Raw genomic sequence first — 21,885 nt, forward strand, 5'->3', positions numbered from 1 at the left:
CTTCTCTGCCAGATCAGGAATGCCACCTGTTCTTGGGAATATACTTTAGAGAAAGGAAGGGCCAAAACTACGACTTGGCTTTCAGAAACTGAAGCATAAATTCTCTTTTCCTCCATATTTGTCTGGATCTGAGAACCTGCATTTGGTATTAGCTAGTGGAAGCAGTATGTATGGCCGAGGTGCATTGCTGCAGCTGGTAGCATGAGTGGTGGCCACCAGCTGCAGCTGGCTGCCCTCTGGCCCTGGCTGCTGATGGCTACCCTGCAGGCAGGCTTTGGACGCACAGGACTGGTATTGGCAGCAGCGGTGGAGTCTGAAAGATCAGCAGAGCAGAAAGCTATTATCAGAGTGATCCCCTTGAAAATGGACCCCACAGGAAAACTGAATCTCACTTTGGAAGGTGTTTTTGCTGGTGTTGCTGAAATAACTCCAGCAGAAGGAAAATTAATGCAGGTAAGGATAACTTTATTATGTTTCACTTTCCATCTGTTCGAAATGTGTCTTTCTTCTTTTGTCTCCCAAACCAAATACCATACAAGAGCTTCTGCTGTTGAGTTTTCTGTTTGTTCCATCTTTTAAGGATATTGCGTTATTGGCATTCTAAAGCAAATTCTTATTCTAAAAAGAAACATACAAATTCCACATTTTAGAAGATCATCTGCTTATTTTTAACTCTGGTATTACGTTGCCATTTTAGATCCACGTAAGACCTTTCTTTGCAAGTCCAGTACTCTGGACGCTATTTTTTGATAGATTAAATATACGGACTTGTATTTAATTGACATGAGGATCATACTTTATATCCTGATTAAATTTGAAGTGAACACTGAGGAGGTTGATTTTTTTTTTTATTGAGTTAAAATTGGTATATAACATTATGTTAGTTTCAGGTGTACAACATAATAATTTGATATTGTATGCATTACAAAGTGATCACCACAATAAGTCTAGTTACCATCTGTTACCCATACAATTGTAAGGAGGTTACAATGGTCAGCAGCACCCTGAAATTCTAGAATGCCCTTGGAGCATATCTGATTACTGTGTCACTTTTAAAATTCAGCCAAGCTTGAATGCTATGGCTGGCTTTATACCACGTGGAGCACCCTATAGCTAAGCCCAAAATGGAGAGGACTGAATTACAAAATGGACACAAGGTGTAAACTTGCCTCCTTTGGTCTTGTCTATACATAATTTTATTTTTGAAAAATTTTTAATTTAACATCTATTTTTTATTGACCCACAGATCTTTTCAGACACAGTTTGTTAGGCTTTCAGGCTGTGAATTTTGCCTGTGATTCATTCATAGCCTACTCTTTATGTGTTGAATTTATGAACTGACTGGGTCCATAGCATTTCATAGATGAATTACCATTCCCCATGGTGAAGAGAGAGCCCAAAGGGCTATACCTTTTTGCTGTGGCATTCTAGGGTCTTATTCCATAAAATTATGTTGCTTATTGATTATAATTCATTTTATGAAAGGACACTTGCTGTAGCTCTTGGATATAGGTTAAAATGTTATTAAATATGATTTATTCCAGTATCCAAACTCAGATTTTAATTTTGTGATTTGAACAGAACCAAAGTATTGTATGAATTTCAATTTTTGTCTACTTAAAGGAGGTGAGAAAATTTAACAAAGTATAGAACTCTCTTTTCCAAACATGGATTTTAACATATATGATTTAGTGGTTCTTCATGGTCACTTTTTAAGCAATATTTTGAAACTGGGATAAATTAAGTAGAAGAAGAATTGGATGACATGGAAGGCTTAACTATTCAGAGAAATAAACAGGCAAAAATAATGTATCTGGGAAAAATGGCCAAAGGCTTTTTGGATGAGTCTATACATATAATTTGAACTGTAGGATGGAATTAGGAATATTTAAAAATTGAAGTCACAAAGAATTTTGAATATAATTGGAAAGGAGACTTCCTGGCCTTGCCTAGTTAATACCCTAAAGCATGAGGTATGTGTTCCATTTTCATTTTTTACCCTAAGTAGTTTTACTATAGAACCATATTTTAATATCTCTGTGGTCTTTGGGAGCCATACTAAGCTTTGTGTCTTATTAATGTCCTGTGGCAGCATGTTCAATGGGTTAATTATATGCTGTATAAAATAGTGTCTCTTTTCTTTTAAATGTGTTACCTTTTATTATCATAAACCTCTGTGTATTCAGAAAGGAAAAGGTATATAACAGAGACTAGCTGGTGTTCTCTTTGCCATTCATTATTTTACCAATCTTTATCATATCTTCTCTTGCTCTACCCTTTTTCTCTGGTAAATCCTGCCAATCTTTTTATTATTATTATTATTATTATTATTATTATTATTAACTATTAACTTTGAGCCTATCAGTATACTTTACACATTGTTTCTTTACTTTGTGAAGAGGGAATTTCATTGTATCTATTATTTAGCAAGGCCTTTCACCCTTTATTATAGGGTGGTTTGCATCATTGGCAATTTTTAGTCTTTCTTCACTTTTTCTGTCCACGTAAGCTTCTTTTAGGTCATTAATAAACTTGTACACAGGTCTAGTATTAATCACTGGACACTGTCAGCATTGGTCTTGGTTTATTGTCTATTAACCGATTCTTAATCCACAATAGCTACTACATTTTCTTAATAGCTTCTTATGAGAGACTTTATTTTAAAAATACAAAGACAACTATTTGAATAATATGCACCAGTTTTTCTTTATCCACTATTTGATTAACTCTTTCAAAGAACTCTAGAGTGGCGATACATGGTTTCTAATTCTAGCATTCATGCTATTTGTTCCTTATCAGATTACACTACAACTCAGGTTTACTCAACTGTGGTTAACCAAGCCTTCCATTTAACTGAAGTTTATATCTCTTAAAGTTGTGGTTGCTGCACTTTAGTTTGCTTGATAGATAGCTGTAACCTGGTGTCACAAATCTGAAGACAGTCTTCTCTATTGGCTTTGAGGAATTTTGGATAATTCTATGTATCCTTCTGCCTGTGAATTACTCTAGCTGCCTGTTAAGTTTGATTGTCTTCAAAGATGTCGTCAGGTCTTTTTAAGATTGAGGATGTAAGATTGGGGATGTAGGCATTGGGAAATGTAAAAGTACAAGAACAATGATTTAAAAAAATAGTAACCTTGTTATGGTTTCTGGAATTCTCAGAGAGCTTCAGAAAATCTAACATTTCTTTACATTTTGCTCAATTAATCCATGTCAAGGAAATTTTCTAGATTTCCTAATTCTTTGTCTATGTCTGATAAAAAGGACTAGATGATAGTGATTATGATTTATTACTGTTTTTATTTTTCATTTGAGTATATCCTTTTCTCCTGGTTTATACCATTGTAGATGGAAAATGTGCTAGAGCTTATGCATGGCCTAATTGTCCAGTTTTCTGGTTTATTTACCTCTTGTTGAGGTTTATTTCTATTATTTCTAGTAATGGTGTTGCTACCTCTTCTGTAAATGATTACAGTCCTATTTTCTTTTTCAATTCTTGTTCATTATTTATATATGTCATTTGAAGGGCCAACTTGAAATCAATCTTTTTTAAAAAATATTTTTATTTTTTATTTTTTTAAGTTTATTTATTTTTGACAGAGGCAGAGTGGAAGCATGCGCTGGGGAGGGGCAGAGAGAGAGGGAGACACAGAATCTGAAGCAGGCTCCAGGCTCTGAGCTGTCAGCACAGAGCCTGACACGGGGGCTCGAACTCATGAACCGTGAGACCATGACCTGGGCTGAAGTCGGACACTTAACCGACTGAGCCACCCAAGCGCCCCTCAATCTTTTTTCTTAAAGCAAAAAAAAAACAAAAAAAAAAAAACAAAAAAAAAAAAACAAAAAAAAAACCCAAGAGGATTTTAGCATAGCACAAGAGAGCTCAACAATTCTTTGACTATCACACTCTTCCTGCTCAGCTGGTTGTCTTGGATTTTCTTAGGCTGTAGGATAAAGTTATGATCAAGATTAGAATGTACTGTCCTGTGGCTTCATCCCTACAGTGGGAGTTGTGGTGATTTGGCATTTGGCCACTAACAGTGAACACCTCCTGGACAGATTCCCCCTTACACAGTGTCTCTGCTTGTCCCTTAATTTACCTATTAGTCAACAAGTAGCTATCCTATCTTTGCATTTTTGCTTTATTTGTAGTCAGGGCCTGAAATGAATTATTTGAGGAGGGAGAGAAATCTTAATAGTTAAAGTTTTGGCCAAAGCCAGTGAGACGATGCTTTAGCAAACTGTAGTTGACAAAGTGACTACATTGTGGCTCAAGGGATTTGATTTTAGCTCTGGCTCTGTCACTAAGTAGTTGGGTGATTTGGGTCAAAATAGTTATTACAGTTTTCTAGGCTTTAGATTCCCCATCTGTAAAATTGAGAGATTCAAATATAATAATGCATAACAAATTCGTGCTATTCAGTTTGCGTGTATTAGCTTATTGCATTCTCATAATAACTTTGTGAGAGAAGCGCAATACTTTTATTCTTCACATTTTACGGATAAGGAAATTGAGGCTCAAATATTAGTATCTGCCAAGGTTATGTGGCTAGTAGGTGGCATAGTTGGAACTTGAACCTGAAAGCCCAAGCTTTTCTTGCTCGAAAATTCTGTACATCAAAGAATGCCACAGATGACTAGAACACCAGTGTAGACTTTGTATAAATGATTTATTTCCAGACTAGAAAGGAAGGAAAATGATGAGTACTAGTTTCTGAGGTTGATCCAGAATACACAGTATCCTGCTAGTTTCTAAGAATCTCTGTATTCTGTATTCATTCTATTTCCCTCATTTGTGTTTCATTTGCAAAGATATTTGTAAATCAGAATGTTTATTTAATTTTTTTTCATGTTTATTTTGAGAGAGAGAGAGAGAGAGAGAGAGAGAGAGAGAGAGAGAGAGTGTACATGAGCAGGGGAAGGGAGACAGATGAGAGAGAGAGAGACAGAATTCCAAGCAGGCTCCATGCTGCCAGCACAGAACCTGACATGGGGCTCAATAACATGAACTGCGAGATCATGACCTGAGCTGAAATTAACAGCCAGACACTCAACCGACTGAGCCACCCAGGCACCCAAAGAATGTTTACTTAATCAGTATATACCTTTGTTTTTAATTTAAATTTTTTTAATGTTTATTTATTTTTGATAGAGAGACAGAGCACGAGGGGGGGAGGGGCAGAGAGAGAGGGAGACAGAATCTAAAGCAGGCTCCAGGCTCCGAGATGTCAGCACAGAGCCTGACACAGGGTTCAAATTCATGAATCATGAGATCATGACCTGAGCCAAAGTTGGATGCTCAACTGACTGAGCCACCGAGGCATGCCCAAAGTTTACTTTTTATATGGTATTAAAGACATTTCTGGAGCTCATGGTTTTGTTTTTTTGTTTAAAAATTTTTTTTAATGTTTATTTTTGAGAGAGACAGAGCGTGAGCAGGGGAAGGGCAGAGAGAGAGGGGATACCGAATCTGAAGCAGGCTTCAGGCTCTGAGCTGTCAGCACAGAGCCTGATGAGGAGCTTGAACTCAGAAGCCGTGAGATCATGACCTGAGCTGAAGTCGGACACTCAACCAACTGAGCCACCCAGATGTCCCTGTTTGTTTTTGTTTTTAATAGAAGGCCCTTTACATTTTATTCATTGGAAAATGTTGGAACTTTTTGGTACTTTTTTTCCCTTTAAATTGCTAAGTACAGTAGAGGAAAAAGATGTTATAAATGAGTGCTGTACTATTATAAATGTCCTGTTAGGAACCAGAATTGGTAGGACAGGGTATTGTTAGAGAAGAGTGTAATAATGATGTTCCATTGAATTTATATAGTAGTTTTCTTCCAAGAAGCTTAAAATGATTCACAAATACCTGCAAGCCAAATAAGAATAGGTGATATATACTCCATTTTACAGAAAAGGAAACGTAATGGGGGAGAGAAAGCAAATAAATTATCCAAGAACAAAGTTGCACAGAGATGGGCCCAATCTGCTTTGCAGGAGATAAAGGAGTAATCCAATTTTTAAGGTATCCAAGGATATGGATTTCTCTGGGATCAATTCTGCAGAGTGGCAATCCTAAAAAGCTAAAATATCGTCAAAGAGTGAAATATCTACTCTATTTGAGCCTATGTTGCTCAGTGTGATAATTCAGTCAAAAAACTATTGGTGAAGCAATTTGCCAACTTTATGTCTCAAAAAGCCCTATGAGCCACTGCTCTAACCTGCATTCATTGTTCTTTTCAGCATTGTTATTACGGTAAAAGTCAAAGTCTTTGCAATGACTGGTAAGGCTCATCAGGATCTGACCTGGCATTCTGATGTTTTGCTTCTGCCCTCACTCAGTTCTCATCGCTCTGACCTCCTTGCTGTCCTTCAGTTAAACCAGGCATACTCCCACCTTGGGGCCTTTCCACATGCCAGTCCCACTTATGGGATTTATGCCCCAGGTATTTTCTTCTCTTAGTCTCTCAAATGTCACCCCCCCCCAAGTGTCAAATATGTCACCTTCTCAGTGAGGTCTTCCTAGACCATCCTATTCTGAAGGGCTCTTCCTATTCCCTCTGGGGCTCATATTCTCCTTCTCTGCTTTGTTTTTCTTTATAAACTTATCGCCATGTAACATATTGTAGTATTTTACTTTTGTACTTGTCTCTGCCCCCTCAGTGAAATATGAGCTCTGTGAAAGTAGGGATTTTTGTCTTCTTAGTTCAGAGCTATATTCTTGGGAGTAATGCCTTAGTATACTTAGTGCCTTAGACATAATACGTACTCAATAAACATTTATTGAATAAATGTAAGGAACATGATGGTGGTGCTAAGTAACTCTAATAGCTGGGAGATAACTTTAGGATAAAACAGATTTATTATGTCATCACATTTCTAAGTATACTGTGAGGTCAATTATTTTGAGTGCTTTCGGTTTGAAAGAACATGCTCTATTCCTTTACTCTGACTTATAGACAGCATAGTAGCTCCTTGATTGCCTCTTCCAAATTGTAAACATGGCTATAATCAATACATTTGCGGTGCTCCTTTACACAGTATTTTTACACAACATTTATTTGATTTAATAGATAGCTCAACATCTGCTTTTTAGGAAATTCTGATTTTTCAAGAAAGATTTATTGAGATATTGACTTTAAATCTGTGATTATCAGATATTGGTGTATATCCAAAGGACCTCACCTTCTTAATCCTTAAGCTTGTGATTCCCAATTCTGGATTTGAGCTACCCTAACACAGTGATTCTTTATCCTTTTTTGGTGCCACAGACCCCTTTGAGGATTTGAGAAAAATTGCTGACTACATGTATTTGAACATATAATTTTGCATAAAATCTCAGTGAGTTGAATCTTTGAGATGTAGGGATCTAAGGACTCCAGATTAATGGCTGCTATCCTAGAACAATCCCTATTATTTCAAGAAATGATATCAAATTCTCAAAACTAATTTACCCTCAATTTACTTAATTTAAAAAGTATTTATAGGACGCCTGGGTGGCTCAGTTGGTTAAGCGTGTGACTTTGCCTCGGGTCATGGTCTTGCGGTTCGTGGGTTCAAGCCCCGCATTGAACTGACGGCCTGCTTCAGATCCTCTGTCCTCCTCTCTCCCTTTGCCCCTCCCCCACTCCTCTCTCTCTCCCTCTCAAAAATAAATAAACACTAAAAAAAGTATTTGTATATATTACTTGAAGTCAAACAGACAACAATATTATTAGGCAGTTATAAGAAGGTTGGCCTAAGATTACCTCAGATGTAAAAATTGGCATATGACAAAGATCTGCTCATGTTTATTTAGTGAAGGAATTGTGCTTTCCAAATATTAAGTGAAACTCCATCAATTCAAGAAATGCTTACAACCCTTTCATCATGGTGGTTTCACTAAAAGGTCCATAAGAATGAAGGATATTTTACTGATTTGTTTTGATGTAGGTAGAACAATTGTAGCTGTATGTGTCCGTTTGATTACTAAATTCAAAAAACAGAGGCTGTAACACTAACTTTGGTTACTTTCTATTTTTTTGGTTTCTAGCCTTTAAGCTTCACTTCTACCCTAGGGTAGAATTCTTTGAGCCCTTAAAATTTGCTATAATGGAAAACTTTGAATCTTTCTTAAAAAGGTTTATTCTTGCTAAGCTACTTTATATACTCTAATTTTTGTCTGGGCTCTAAACATTACAGTTCATGAATACATTTTGTTTTGATACTTTTTAGTAAGAGTTTGTGTTTAATAGGCAAATTCAGGAACACCAAAATAATAAAAATGATTTAAGTTAGAGGGTTTTTTTTCCTGAGAATTATAAACACAAGGCTCACATTTTCCTTGGAGATAGGACATTAGATTCTTTAGAAATTCTAATTCCTGAAGGCAGCTTGGGTAGCTCAGTTGGTTAAGCGTCCCACTCTTGATTTCAGCTCAGGTCATGATCTCATAGTTTGCAGGTTCAAGTCCCGCATTGGGCTCTATGCTGGCAGCATAGAGCCTGCTTGGGATTCTCCCTCCCTCTCTCTCTCTCTCTCTGCCCCTTCCCCGCTCATGCTCTCTTTCTCTGTCTCTCACTCAAAAAAAAAAAAAAAAAAAAAAAAAATCAAATCCCTGGATTTTGAAGCAGTGGTAGTTAAGACAGCAATATAACTATCTTCAAGACCACTGTATGTTTTTTTTTTTAAATCTAGGATACTTCTGTTATGATGGAAATCAACCATAATATAACTGTAATTTAAGTAGCATATTCAGTTATCATATGCCTGTCAATTTCGTGCATGCTGATATATCAAAAGGTTACTATTATGCATATTTAAATATATGATAATTGAGAAACACTGTTGCTATTGTTATTTCTGTAGAATAATTTGGATGAGACTGAAGGCCTTATGTTTTACGCCTATTTATCTTGCTAGTTCCTAAAAACTGATTATGGATTCCCATTCTTTTTTCCCTAAAAAGTACAGTTTGTGTACAGTCTTGTGAATTAGCCACTCAGAAAAATATTTTACATGATTCAGGTTTTAGGTTTTAGGTCCTTTAATTTTTGTATCTTCTATCTAGAACCATATAGGTATCTGGCTTTACAATTCTGTGGCCAGTTTTTTTTAAACTTGGTGAAATACTTATTTGGACTTACACTAGAATTAAGTCCTATTCAGTTTTCCATACCTAGGGTAAAATACAGTTTGGAGAGGGGAAGGGCAGAAGGGCAGCCTATTCCATTTATAAAATATAACAGCAAATTTCAAGCTAGAAAAACACCTAATCCAATCATTTGATTTTACAGATGAAGAAATAGACTCAGATTAGTAGTTTGCCAAGGAGCTGCCAATCTACTGCCATATCTTACTGGCCAGCATTTTTAGCAAACCGTATTTATTTATTTATTTTAAACTTTTTAGGGGGTCATTGCAAGGAGATTAAAAAGCAGATGTTGGCAGAGATTTTCCCCTGAGCATTCCATTAAGAAGATATTATAAACTGCCATAGGGTCTTTCTCCTCTTTGATCCCTAGTCAACCAGAAGGCATACTTTAAAATAAGTGAACAAACATAAAGTATCTTACCACAACTTAGCATTACTTCACATGGTGCTTATGTCATTTATTCTGCTGTAGAGTCACTGTGCACCACATGGCCTGTTGACCTGGATTGTCTCCTCAAAGCAGTGGAGGCTTCTTATGAAATCTAGGCCAAGAACCATACCCAGACTGGGGGCAGCACTGGAGTCTCTCAGTGTCTTATAATGTGGATCTCCTAGTGCGTACCAAACACTATGGCAGTTCCTGTAGGAGTACAAAGCACGGGACCCTAGCCTAGTCCATCGGGGGAGAACAGCAGAAGCCAGTATGAGATGAATGCCAAGCAAGAGGCTCAGGCATAGATGCTCTAGAGTGCTGATTTTCATTCTTTCAGGAGTCTTTCAAATGACTGTGGTAGTTCTGTTTCACAGTCCCCTAGGACCAAAGGAAAAACAAACAAAAAACACAAAATTTTAACCCAGACAACTTCAAGTGGCTTAAAGCTAGAGGACAAGTACAACCCAAACAATCATACCTTCTAATTTTACTGTTATCAGTTAAATATAGGTTATAATATTGTCTGTGTAAATATTCCTGTATGTATAATACTCATCTGTAGCATTTTCTTTAGAAATGCTACATTTTCTTTAGTTAGTTGAACTAAACACCATGGTTTTCTTCTCAAGTTGCAAACTGTCTTTCTAAAATGTACAAGAAGTTTCTGTTAAGTTGTAGTGAAATTAAAACAGAACATTTAGCTTTAAACAGAATGCAACGTATTAGTTCTGTTTGAATGGAGAATCTCAGTAGCTCAGTTTTAATTCTTTAATAACTGCATAAAAGAAGAAATAAATACTATGTAAAAGGTGAATATTTGAATATCATCTCTATTCAGCAAAATTTATTTCTAATTTTTTTTAACGTTTACTCATTTTTGAGAGAGACAGAGAGAGACAGAGCGCAAGTGGGAGAGAGAGGCGGAGACACAGAATCTGAAGCAGGCTCCAGGCTCTGAGCCGTCAGCACAGAGCCCAATGTGGGGCTTGAACCACAAACCACGAAATCATGAACTGAGCCGAAGTTGGACACTTAACCGACTAAGCCAACCAGGCACCCCCAGCAAAATTTGTTCATAATACCAAGATGTTAAAAAATTATTGACTTTAGTCCTCTGTATCTGTTATTTCCATTCTCTAAAATGTGTTGTGATTTTAGTATAATATGAGGAATATAGACACTTAACTCTAGAAGAATGTACATATCTGCTATGACAGCAGCAACAGGTTATTACCTGCTCTGAAGTTAGTAAACTGTATGGTTATACATCATATATTTTGATCATTGGAGATTATGTGGAGTGCAATTGTCCCCTTTGTAACTATGCAAAGTCCCTAGGTGCCTCATGACCATTTAAAAAATAAGAGTAAGTTGTGAAACCTATCATCTGTTGGGGTATGGTTGGTCAGGTAAGTAAATAATCTTTAAGATCCTTTCCAGCTCTAAACATTGAGAGTTTATGTTTACTTTAGAAATAGACTTATTGTATTAAAGAGACATGTAACTTGCTTATTGATTTCTCTTCCCTGAGATAAAATTTGTTTTGTAGGTGGTACAAAAATCTGACCAAATTCCTTAAAATCACACAACAGATTGCTAGCAAAACGAAGTGTCAGACTCAGGTGCACTCTGGGTCCTCTGGTCCTATACTGTCTTTACATTCAGTTACACACACAAAAAGGAATTTTTCTCTGGAGATTTAGATTTTAAAATATCTGTTGTAGATTGAGGACCCTTATTCTAAATTCTTCATCAAGGTGTCTCAGTGATCAAACCACACTGACTTCAATCATGAGCCTACATCTAAGTGAATCTGAACCTTTGGAAAGGCTTGGAAAAGCCACGCATAACCTAGAGCCAGTCTGGACCATAGTAGTAAAGGAGGATGATGCATCTGATTCTAAAATATTTGGGGGGGGGGGGCGCCTGGGTGGCTCAGTCGGTTAAGCGTCCGACTTCAGCTCAGGTCATGATCTGATCTGTGAGTTCGAGCCCCGCGTTGAGCTCTGTGCTGACCGCTCGGAGCCTGGAGCCTGCTTCAGATTCTGTGTCTCTGTGTCTCCTTCTCTCTCTGCCCCTTCCCCGCTCCTCTGTCTCTTTCTGTCTCAAAAATAAATAAAAACATTTTAAAAAAATTAAAAAAATATTTGGTAAAGTTGAATTATTGGAGATAAGCTAACTAATTACACTAGAAATAAGACTTTCAGAGCAGCTGGTAGGTGTTCATGTGTGGGGCTGTGGGATAGAGCTCTAGTATATAAGCATCTGGAGGCATCTGGGAGGAGTGGAAATGGGGCCATCTGATTAGTAACTATGCCTTGTTATTAAACCGTGACTTTCTGCATTGTACATCCTCAGAGTTGGAAAACTTCCGCTGGCAAAAAAAGAAGAGAAGGGCTGCGGTGCTGTTACTGAGGGCCATACAGTAGACACAAAAGCGCCTTCTTAAGAGGCCTGCAGCAGAGGCAGCTTGTACAGGCAGGCCCAGTCCTCTCAAAGACTGGGAATCAGATTCTTTCCCCAGGGGGTTTCCAACTAGTTTGCACTTCAGAAAAATCTTTTCTTTCTCCTGCTGTTCACGCCCTGCAAAGAATTTTCTTCCAACCAAAGAAATTGTTTTATAATCAAAGATCCTTGTCCTTAGTTGGACATCAAAGAAAGTTTGGAGGAGACTGGGGGATTATGTGAATGCCTTGAATTTATTTTGAATGCAAACTTGCAACATTAGCAGGCCCCCCAAAGAATATACTCATCTCAGACTTGGGAGAGAGCCTAATATAACTAAGTCTGTATTCTTCCTTGGTTGGATGTGCCCCGGTAAGATACAAATGAGTTGAATAGCTCTATCTGGACTTAATTCCTGTATGTTTGGTTCTTGAGGGTCTTACTGGAAGAGAGACTCTTACTCCACCTGCCCTTTTAAAACCTGATATTGGGAAACGTGAACATTTGTTGGCAAACTTGAAACAACAACAACAAAAATCTTTTTTAACCTTCAACACTTCAACTCTTGGGAATTTGGGGTTTCTCCCAGGGCAGTTGATGATATCACCAATGTTGGGAGCCACATTCCCTGCATTCTCTGCTGTCTCCGAGGTGTTGATGATGTCATTTTCTCTCACAAAGGAAAACCTCAGCACCCCGAGGGCCTGAACTCAGGTCTTGGCAGGTTAATGAAGGAGGAACTTACTTCTGGGTTTAAACTGTTTGGCACAACCATGTTAAGTACTAGGGAGAATTAACACTGTAACTTTAAGAAATTATTTTCTGGGTCAGAGCAATGATTGATTTAATATTTTGGTTCTTGCAATTGGGACATTTATAGGCTGTTGTTCTAAGACATTATGGCAGCTCCTCCTCCTCCTTCTTTTAGAGAAAAAGAGTGAGAGTGTGAGTGGGGGATAGGCGCAGAGGGAGAGAGAGCCTAAGCAGGCTCCACACTCAGTGAGGAGCTGATGCAGGACTCTAGGATCCCATGACCCTAGGATCATGACCTAAGCCGAAATCAAGAGTTGGATGCTCAACCGACTGAAGGGCTCCTTCTTAAATATCCTCTGAGTCTATGAATTTTTCCAAGCTTTTCTGGAATCCAGTTATAAATTATCTGACTTTCCTTCCTAAAGCAGATTAACAACAACAAAAACAAGAATTAGAAAAAAATAAAGTGATGGATAGGACAGATTTAGGCAGAATTATGCCCTGGGCAAAGTACATTCTTGTTATTTTAATCTTCGCTCTGTGGTTATGAACAGAAGAGAGTATTTGGTCTAGGAGACGTCCAATCTCTTCTGTCCCTTCATTGCAACCACAAAGTAGTGGTTGGAAATAGAATTCCAGGAACACCAAAAATGCTCACAGTTTCCAATAGTGGCAGCTCCAGTGCCCCAACAAGGATTCTTTGAGCACTCTTCCTCAGAAACTTCTTGTGGTGTCCTTGTGGTTAGGAGCCTACATCATCAATCACAAAGGCTTGTCCTGAAGACAAACCTGGTAAAAATGTCAGTTGTCTATCTTTGCCACCAAAAACAATCCTTTATGTTTTTACTCTGTTTTAAACGAATATGCTCTATAGGTTTTTAGAGGAAGACAGTTTCTTTGAAGGAATCATCAACTGCCCATTCTCACAAAATTTTAAATGCACTAGTCTGTTCTAGAAAGGTAAGTCAGGAGGTATAGGTTAGGCAGGATTTGACAGAGGTTTTTATTCCACTCAGCAGTGTTAAACTAACTTCCCTGTGTTACTCCAATGCAGACATTAGATTATAGTTTTGGGTTTTTTTTTTACACTAAGAATATATGGGTAAAATTCACTGAAATACAAGAATATCCCTTTAGTTTATATAGGGGAACAGGGAATTGAACTGAAGGGAAGATCCTGACCTGCAACTCTTCATTGTTATAATCTGATGTCTCCTGAGCTGATATGTACTGGAACTAAATTAATATTATTATATGAAATGCCCTAGTTTTTGCAGCAAAGGTATGGAACAGGATTTGGCATTTTGTTTCCATTTTTATTGTTTTGTTTTCTAAAGGGAAGTTTGAGTTGGAGCCTGTCTGGCAGGATTTCATACTTCTACCAAACCACCTGCCCTGGCAGAGACAATGGAATCAAAAGTCAAGTTCTTTATGGAATCAAAAGTCAAGTTCTTTATGGCTGCACCTACCTTGTCAGCGCTACCAGAAGATCTGGTTTTCTCCTGTAGCCAAACTCTACCCAGAAACTATAGCATTTGGCACCTAAACAGTGGGTACATATACCCCAAAACTTGGATGTCCCAATTTTAGGAGGACACTAGTACTAGTTCTCCACTGACATCTAAGGTAGTCTTTTGTATTGCATTCAGTGACTATTTTATTACTTATCAAATGGAGGAGATGTAACTTTCTGGTTCACTGGTTTTTAAGATTTTTGTCAGGATCTATCAATGATGATGAATCATTTGGTAATTTATGTGTAGAAATTGCCTTGCACAATTATGTCTCTGCTAAGCATGAAGGAGAATTTGAACTATCTAAAAGAGATCAGGAACATGATCTCCAAAGTCAGAACACCATGCAGTGTTTGCCGGGAGAAGAAGCTACCATTTGTCCCTGCTGCTCTTTCCATCTCCCAGAAATGTAAGTCACCCTCTGGGTCACCAGGTGAATGCTCTCTGATTAGGTAATTGTTTTGGAGGCCATCTAACTTCCATGATGAGGACATTTTCCTTTTGAATTATCAGCGTGTATTTTGGGTTCGCTTAGGGTAGAGTTACTTCATTATGTTCTAACTTTATGTATAACTGGAGGCCTTCTGGCCTAAGAACATAATTTCTGTCACCAATCAGATCATTGAAAATAACACACCCACCAAACTCTTTGCACAGTATTTACATATAATGATATAATATAATAAGGCATAAAGGGTGTTCTAAAATGAGTGGCAACATCTCACAGTAAAAAGAGTTCTCAGTAGTCTTGTGTTTTAATCACAGCTCTAATCCTTAAGGAAAATTGTTGAACTTCTTTGAGTCTGTATCCTCATGATTAAAATGGGGATAATAGTAATAGTCTGCCGACCTGAAATGAAATGAGGATTGTCTTTGGAAATTACAAATGTAAGGGTATTATTATTATTATTATTAATAGTAATTAGACTTGAGCTCTTTCTTATTCACCTAATGACTGTTAAGAAATATGAAGTTTCAGGGTTATGGATTTAAGCTCAGTTAACCTATTTGAATTCAATTTGGCATTATCCTGAAATAACTAAGTATAAGACTATTTATATTTTTTATGTGACTAAAAAGACAAAGCTTTAGATTCAAAATTTGTGGGTTAAAGGGCTGATTAAATGTTACCATAATGTAGTGGCAGGTAGCCTTAATGGCTTAGAGAATGACTAATGGCATATATGTTCTAGGGTGGGAACTTAAGTCCTGTTATGGCCTTGCTTGTGCCATGGTGAATCACTTGCCCTCCCTGGACCTTTGTACATGTGGCTGTTCTGTATTGGTGAGCCCATTAAGTTCCTTCCAGGACCAATGAGGTGGTCACTGACACAACACAACACAGCTACTTTCTAAGTTTTTACTTCTCAGCGTCAGAGGGATCCTAGAACCATATTATACATACTACTCTTACATTTTCCCTTTTGGAAATTTTGGAGTATTCTTTTCATTGCTGCTGCCGTGAAATGATTGCTCAGAATGCTGAAGCTCTCAGCCTCCTGTGTAGGTTTACAGTTGTTTTCTAAGGGATAGAAGGAAAGGAGTTCAGGATTGAGAAGGGAACTAATTTACCCAGTTCATTATACTTGTACTGTGCTGGTCCCAACATGTTGTTCTTTGAAGCTTGGCAGATAAGGTTCTAAAGCCTGCTTGGAAATTATCCTACAGGTCCCTGAGACTCCCAGCTCCCCATCTGAGAAGTATTAGATCAAAATGAGAATAAACAGTTTTAAGCATAGCACCTATCAAATATTTGTAGCCCGGAAATCATTTTTGGGTAAAGATATCCTTTGAGGCATCTCAGAGACTAATATTCTGCACTATGGAAAAATCTGTATTCCATGCAGTTACTTTATGAAGTCTACCCCCAAAATAGGTAAATAATGGGATAAAGGTAATTATGGGGTTTCTCATCTTTTCTGCTTGCCTGTTCCTTGTTGTGATTAAACACATGTGGCTTATAACTCTTTTAGAAACCAACTGAATTACCATTATTATACTTTCAACACTTGCATGGTATTATAATCCATTTCAATCATAGTGCAATATAGTGGGAGTCAGGAGACAAGTGTGTATGGGGATGATGGAGAGGGCAAATGTTTTCTCTTGTGTTGGTTTTGAGAAGTGTCTTTCTTCTCTTAAGGTATTTCTTGGGGAGAGGCGCTTGGGTGGCTCAGTTGGTTAAGCATCTGACTTTGGTTTGGCTCAGGTCAGGATCTCACGGTTCATGGCTTCAAGCTCCGTGTTGGGCTCTGCACTGACAGCTCAGAACCTGGAGCCTGCTTCAGATACTCTGCTTCAGATTCTGTGTCCTCTCTCCCTCTGCCCCTCCCTCACTTGTGTGTGCACAAACATGAGCACACCCGCCCGGCTCGCTCTCTCTCTCTCTCTCTCTCAAAAATAAATAAATAAACATTAAAAAAAAAAAAAAAGACTTCTTGGGGAAAGCTGTTTTCTTCCCGAGGCCTAATAAAGATTAGTGAGAGAGGTCTGTAAAGCATTTGAAGCTCTTTGAAATAAAGGCATGGATAAACACTCAGTATCATTGTTATTATCATTACAAAGGAAAACCCAGCATGTGATGTTTTGGGTCACTTCCAGCGGCATTTTTTGATGTTCCTGATTCCTTTTTTGACCTTTGCCTCTTGATAGCTTTATACATTTATTGAGGCTATTGGACAAAGTCTTGAGATCCTAAGTAATAGGGTGTTAACAATGAATGACTGCTAGCCTACATTTCTATGGGTCAAATGTCTGAAAGTGTGTTTAAAGTAAGTAGGTGTCTGTCTGTCTTTGGATACCTTGTTGTTCAAGTTTGGCAATCTTGGTGGCAAACTTAATTTAATATCTGATCATTTGAATTTTTATTTCCAATTCTATTCCTTAGGACCAGAGTTTTATAGGGAAATTTTCATTAACTACAATAATTACTAAATAAACTGGGATATTTTTCTGTATTGTGCTTATAAGTTAGAGATAAATTAAAAGGAAGAAGCAGATAGAAAGGATATAAAAAACAAATAATATGAGAACTTCCAGAAATAATACAAGAATTTCCTAGGGGCACCATAATAAGTTCAGCCAATCTCCTATACTTCAGAATATAAATTATTTCATGCTAAAAATGATCATAATGATATCTTTATAGTGTTAGAAGATACCAAAGATACCAAATAAAGGCTATATTATGTTCAGCATAATGTATTTAGGCAGGAAAGTATACTAAACATTTTGGAAAGGGTTTGTCTGGTACAGATTAAATTGGTCCTTAGCAAGCTAAATAAATCACAAACTTTTATTTTCTGCCTTCTGTATTCAAGGACTCATGCTAATCAGAATATTTTCTTCCCTGATTGGCAGCTATATTTGAGAATTGAGTAGAATTAATGCTCAATTTTTTTTAAATGCTGCTGGTCTTTCCTTTTGAGTTTGTGGGGTTGCTATGTGTTGCTAAAAAAAAAGAAAAGACAACCCTAGTTGATGAGTTGGGTTTTTTTGTTTTAGATTTAAAATGGTTATACACACACATATATTTTCCCCTCAATTTTTTCAGTTGAGTTTGTTTTTTTTCAATCCCCACCCCAATTTATGCATCTATGCAACACACAGGTTTTTGTGTTTCTAAGCTTAGCTTTTGCCAAAGAAATGTAGAAAAAAGAATTGAATATTTGCATCAGAACCAAAAGAGACTCAACAGATTCTATAGGAAATTGGATATGAGGATGGTATACATTATGCCAACCACTAATATAAAATTATTTGAAATTGGGGTACCTGGGTGGCTCAGTGGGATAAGTGTCTGACTTCAGCTCAGGTCATGATCTCATGGTTTGTGAGTTCCAGCCCCACATCAAGCCCTGCATGGGGCTGTCAGGGCAGAGGCTCCTTCAGATCCTCTGTCCCCTTCTCTCTTTGCCCCTCCCCGTCGTGTGTGTGTGTGTGTGTGTGTGTGTGTGTGTGTGTGTGTGTGTGTATGCGCACGCGCGCGTAGGCGCGAGCGTGTGTGCGTGGGTGTATGCGCACACACGTGCGCACACTCCCTCAAAAATAAAATTAAAAAATAAAATTATTTGAAATTAACAGCATGTTTAGCCACCCTGAAACTACTAATAATGGTAAATATGTGTTTATGTGTATATACACTTGAAGAATTGAAGATGAGTGTTTAGATTAGAATGAATAATATGTATTAGATATACTTATAAATGACATATTTTTTAAATGTTATTTACAGTCTTATCTTTTTAAATATATTTTTTAATGTTTATTTTTGACAGAAAGAGCGTGAGTGGGGGAGGGGCAGAGAGAGAGGGAGACACAGAATCTGAAGCTGGCTCCAGGCTCTGAGCTGTCAGCACAGAGCCCGGTGCTGGGCTCAAACTTATGAAGCATAAGATCATGACCTGAGCCGAAGTCTGATACTTAACCCACCAAGCCACCCAGGCACCCTTATAAATGACATATTGTATATGCTCTATATAGAATATATGTTATTTATATTATATATAGAACATGTATATGGAATATAGAACACATGTATATATTCTAAATACTTATTTTCCATCCTTTATAGGAAGCTTCTTCCTCTATGCGAACCTTAGACCGGTCTCTGAAAACAGTTGCCTTTGGAGACCCTAAAGGCAAATTACTTATGTGGCTTTTGAAATTTTGCCTATTGAGAGGATGGTCACAGGCAAAATGGATAACCTTAGGACAGTCCCCCTCTGTGTCCCTTTTCCCTGATACCTGTCTTTCAGTTAAATTTACTTAGCAGAAAACAATCAATTCTAACCCCAAAGTGATGTCTTTTGCTTTGTTTCAGCCTTGTCTCAGATTCAGGATGTTGGGGTTGACTTTCTTCTCTTTCTTGTTGACTATCTCCTTAAGAATTTTTATCTACATAATGGTCCGGTTTCTTTTCTCTCATTTTCATTTTGGGGTCATTAAAGAATCTGTGCCCACTGTCAAATCAAATGTCTCTTCTCACTATGAAAATTTGCTATCACTTTTGTATCCTCCATATCATGTTGGTCTTACTTAGTTTGGGATTTTGACGACCAGGCCTGTTTCTCTGTATGCCATGTACTGCACCCGATTCACCGTATAGGTTCACTCATAATTCTGTCTAATAAATTGGTGTGTTGCTGCTGTTGTTCCTCTGGAGATAGTTTTCTGCAGGCAGCATTAACAGACAGCTGCACATCAGATTACATACATGCTGACAGCAGTGTCTTCCCATCAGAAAAAAAAATCCTTTTTTCCTCCCTACCAAATGAAAGCTCAGAGTTTAGAGAAAATTACAAAATACAGAAAATGAAAGAGAAGAATTGAAATCACAGTATCTGTGGTTTTCTCTATCCTTAATGATAAAGCAGCTTCCTAGAGAATTTTATTATAATATGTTGATGAAATGTTTATAGTCATCCCTTTGCAGTTTATTTAGAAAGTAGTTTCTAAGCATCAGTTCCTGCATCATCTAGAAAACTTTTAGCTAGAGAAACCACATTTCTTTTCTTTCTCAAGCTGCAGAACCGGTCTAATCTTTTTTTTTTTTTTTTTTGAGTTTGTTTAATACTTGATATTTATGGTGAGGGACTAAGTTACATGATCTTTCTTCCAAAAGAATATTTCTCAGATCTTTGTGTTTCATAGTTTTCTGATTTCATTGCCATAATAGATTTACTTGTCAGGGAACTGTGGATATCTCTAGCAGTTCAAGTGTACACAATAATAAACTATCTTTTATGAAGAAGGGACAACTTCATGGTATTGCTATGATAGTAGGTTTGGGTGCATCTTACCATGCATGGACCCAGAGCTCTGATCAGAAATAGTTGAGTCATGTGTATGTTGACACTAGGAACCTACCAACACATTATATTGCCTCATATTGACAATATCGTTTCCATAATCTTTGGATAGATAGGTCATGCTATGACAGACCATTTGGCTGCCTCAGAACTTTTACCTTATATTTTTACTCAAAGGAATTTCAGATCCTATTTAATATTTGCTAGTTTTGCTAAGTAGTGAAGGCATGGAGGTTGTAGTAGTAATCTTGTGAAGAAGGAAATCAGTGTTTCTTATCTATTTTCCATATATTGTCAATCTGTGCAAGTAAACCCATTATATGGAAAACTGATAAAGAACTTTGTTTTCTTCTTGATATACTTGCCTGCACAGCACCATGCCCCACTTTGGAGAACGCTGTGGTGGAGTTTCAGCTTTCTAGATAAGGTGGAATATCTGTAAAATAGCCGAACCATTGTGCTTCCACAGATTTTCACAACCCTGAAGGTGAAAGGAGCTGGGAGGATGAAAGAGGGTCATCCCCCCACCCCCAAGACTCCTAAAATTGAAAGACACAGCTGGTGTTCCAGTAGAACCAGTGCATCTGGAGCAGTCCAATTACTAGAGAGGTGACACTACAGCCTTCCTGGTATCCTCTAAAGGGTTCATCTGGTGGCTCTTATCCTTCCCTGGGAATCATCTCCTCAACTCCTTCTACCCTTTTGCTGGCCTGCTTTGAACTTCTTGGGTATTCCTCTCTTTTACAAAGCAAGGGCTGTAAGCAGTACAGAGTGAGTACTGTAGGTGTACTCTCTTCCATGCAGTATAAGGAGAATTGTTGAACTATCTTGTTTCTGCATATTAAAAACTGCAATAGCCTCATCCTCTGAGTTCTTGTTTGTGTGACTTCTTCTGTTTCCCTAACAATTTTCTAAATTATTTCTTTTCATTTGCGCAGTATCCAGTGCATTGATTTTTTATTCTATCTGATATCAAGTCATTGGTAACTATGTACATAGAGAGGCTAGAAGCATGTTCTCTTCCTTCTTTGAGGCTATTTTCTAGAAGAGTATGGAGCCATATTCTATGAGATTATCTGGAATTTCCTCATAAAATTCAACATCAACTGATAGGATTTACTTTTGTAATTTTACCCCTCAAGCTTACCACTCACTGGGTCATATTGTTTCTATGATTTCTGTGCAAACAGTATTTTTATTTGTATTCTTTTTTTTTGTATTCTAAAAATAAAATGGAACTCCATCTAATCTTACCCCAGGAGAGAAAAGTATCCCCATTAGATAGGAGTCTAGAGAATATTGGAGGTGCTTTTTGAAGCAACTCAACAGTACCTAATTGTGTTTCTATTCAAGTTTTGTGCAAGTAAATGCACATGGGTATGGCCTGCTGTAGAAAATACAAATATTACAATGAATCTCAAAAATCAGGTCAATTTCCTAATCTACACCGCAATCAAAATAGTCATGTCACGTTTGCCTCCACCTCAAGGTAGATAGTCTAACATGATGGCCTATCCCCTACCACACAGGGTGGGTCACTAGTTGCTCCATAATAGCAACATTGCTCAGCAAGTTAGGACAGGAGAATAAAACAACCGTATCTAGTTGAGGCTGCAAAGGAAATTCAAGGAAACACAATGTTATAATGATGACTATATTTATGTATGAATAGAAGAATATGAATTGCATGCACTGTCTCCAAATTTTCTTGTGAGAGTATTTTGTGATAAGTTATATGATGTCTGTTCCCTCATCAGGCCATGTATGGAAATAAAAAAAAAAACACCCATATAACCCTTCCTTAGA

At 37.5% G+C, this 21,885-nt stretch overlaps 1 protein-coding gene across 1 annotated transcript in view; it reads left to right on the forward strand.

Annotated features, from left to right (window-relative positions):
• Positions 1–49: 49 nt before the first annotated feature.
• The window catches only part of RNF43 (ring finger protein 43), a 63,177-nt gene continuing 41,341 nt past the window's right edge, over positions 50–21,885 (forward strand). Inside the window, exon 1 of the mRNA XM_042916541.1 lies at positions 50–453. Within this exon, the coding sequence (XP_042772475.1) occupies positions 202–453 (252 nt within the window). The 5' untranslated portion in view covers positions 50–201. The remainder of the gene's footprint in view (positions 454–21,885) is intronic.

Source organism: Panthera leo, chromosome E1 (genome assembly GCF_018350215.1).
Source record: "Panthera leo isolate Ple1 chromosome E1, P.leo_Ple1_pat1.1, whole genome shotgun sequence".
Classification (NCBI taxonomy): domain Eukaryota; kingdom Metazoa; phylum Chordata; class Mammalia; order Carnivora; family Felidae; genus Panthera; species Panthera leo.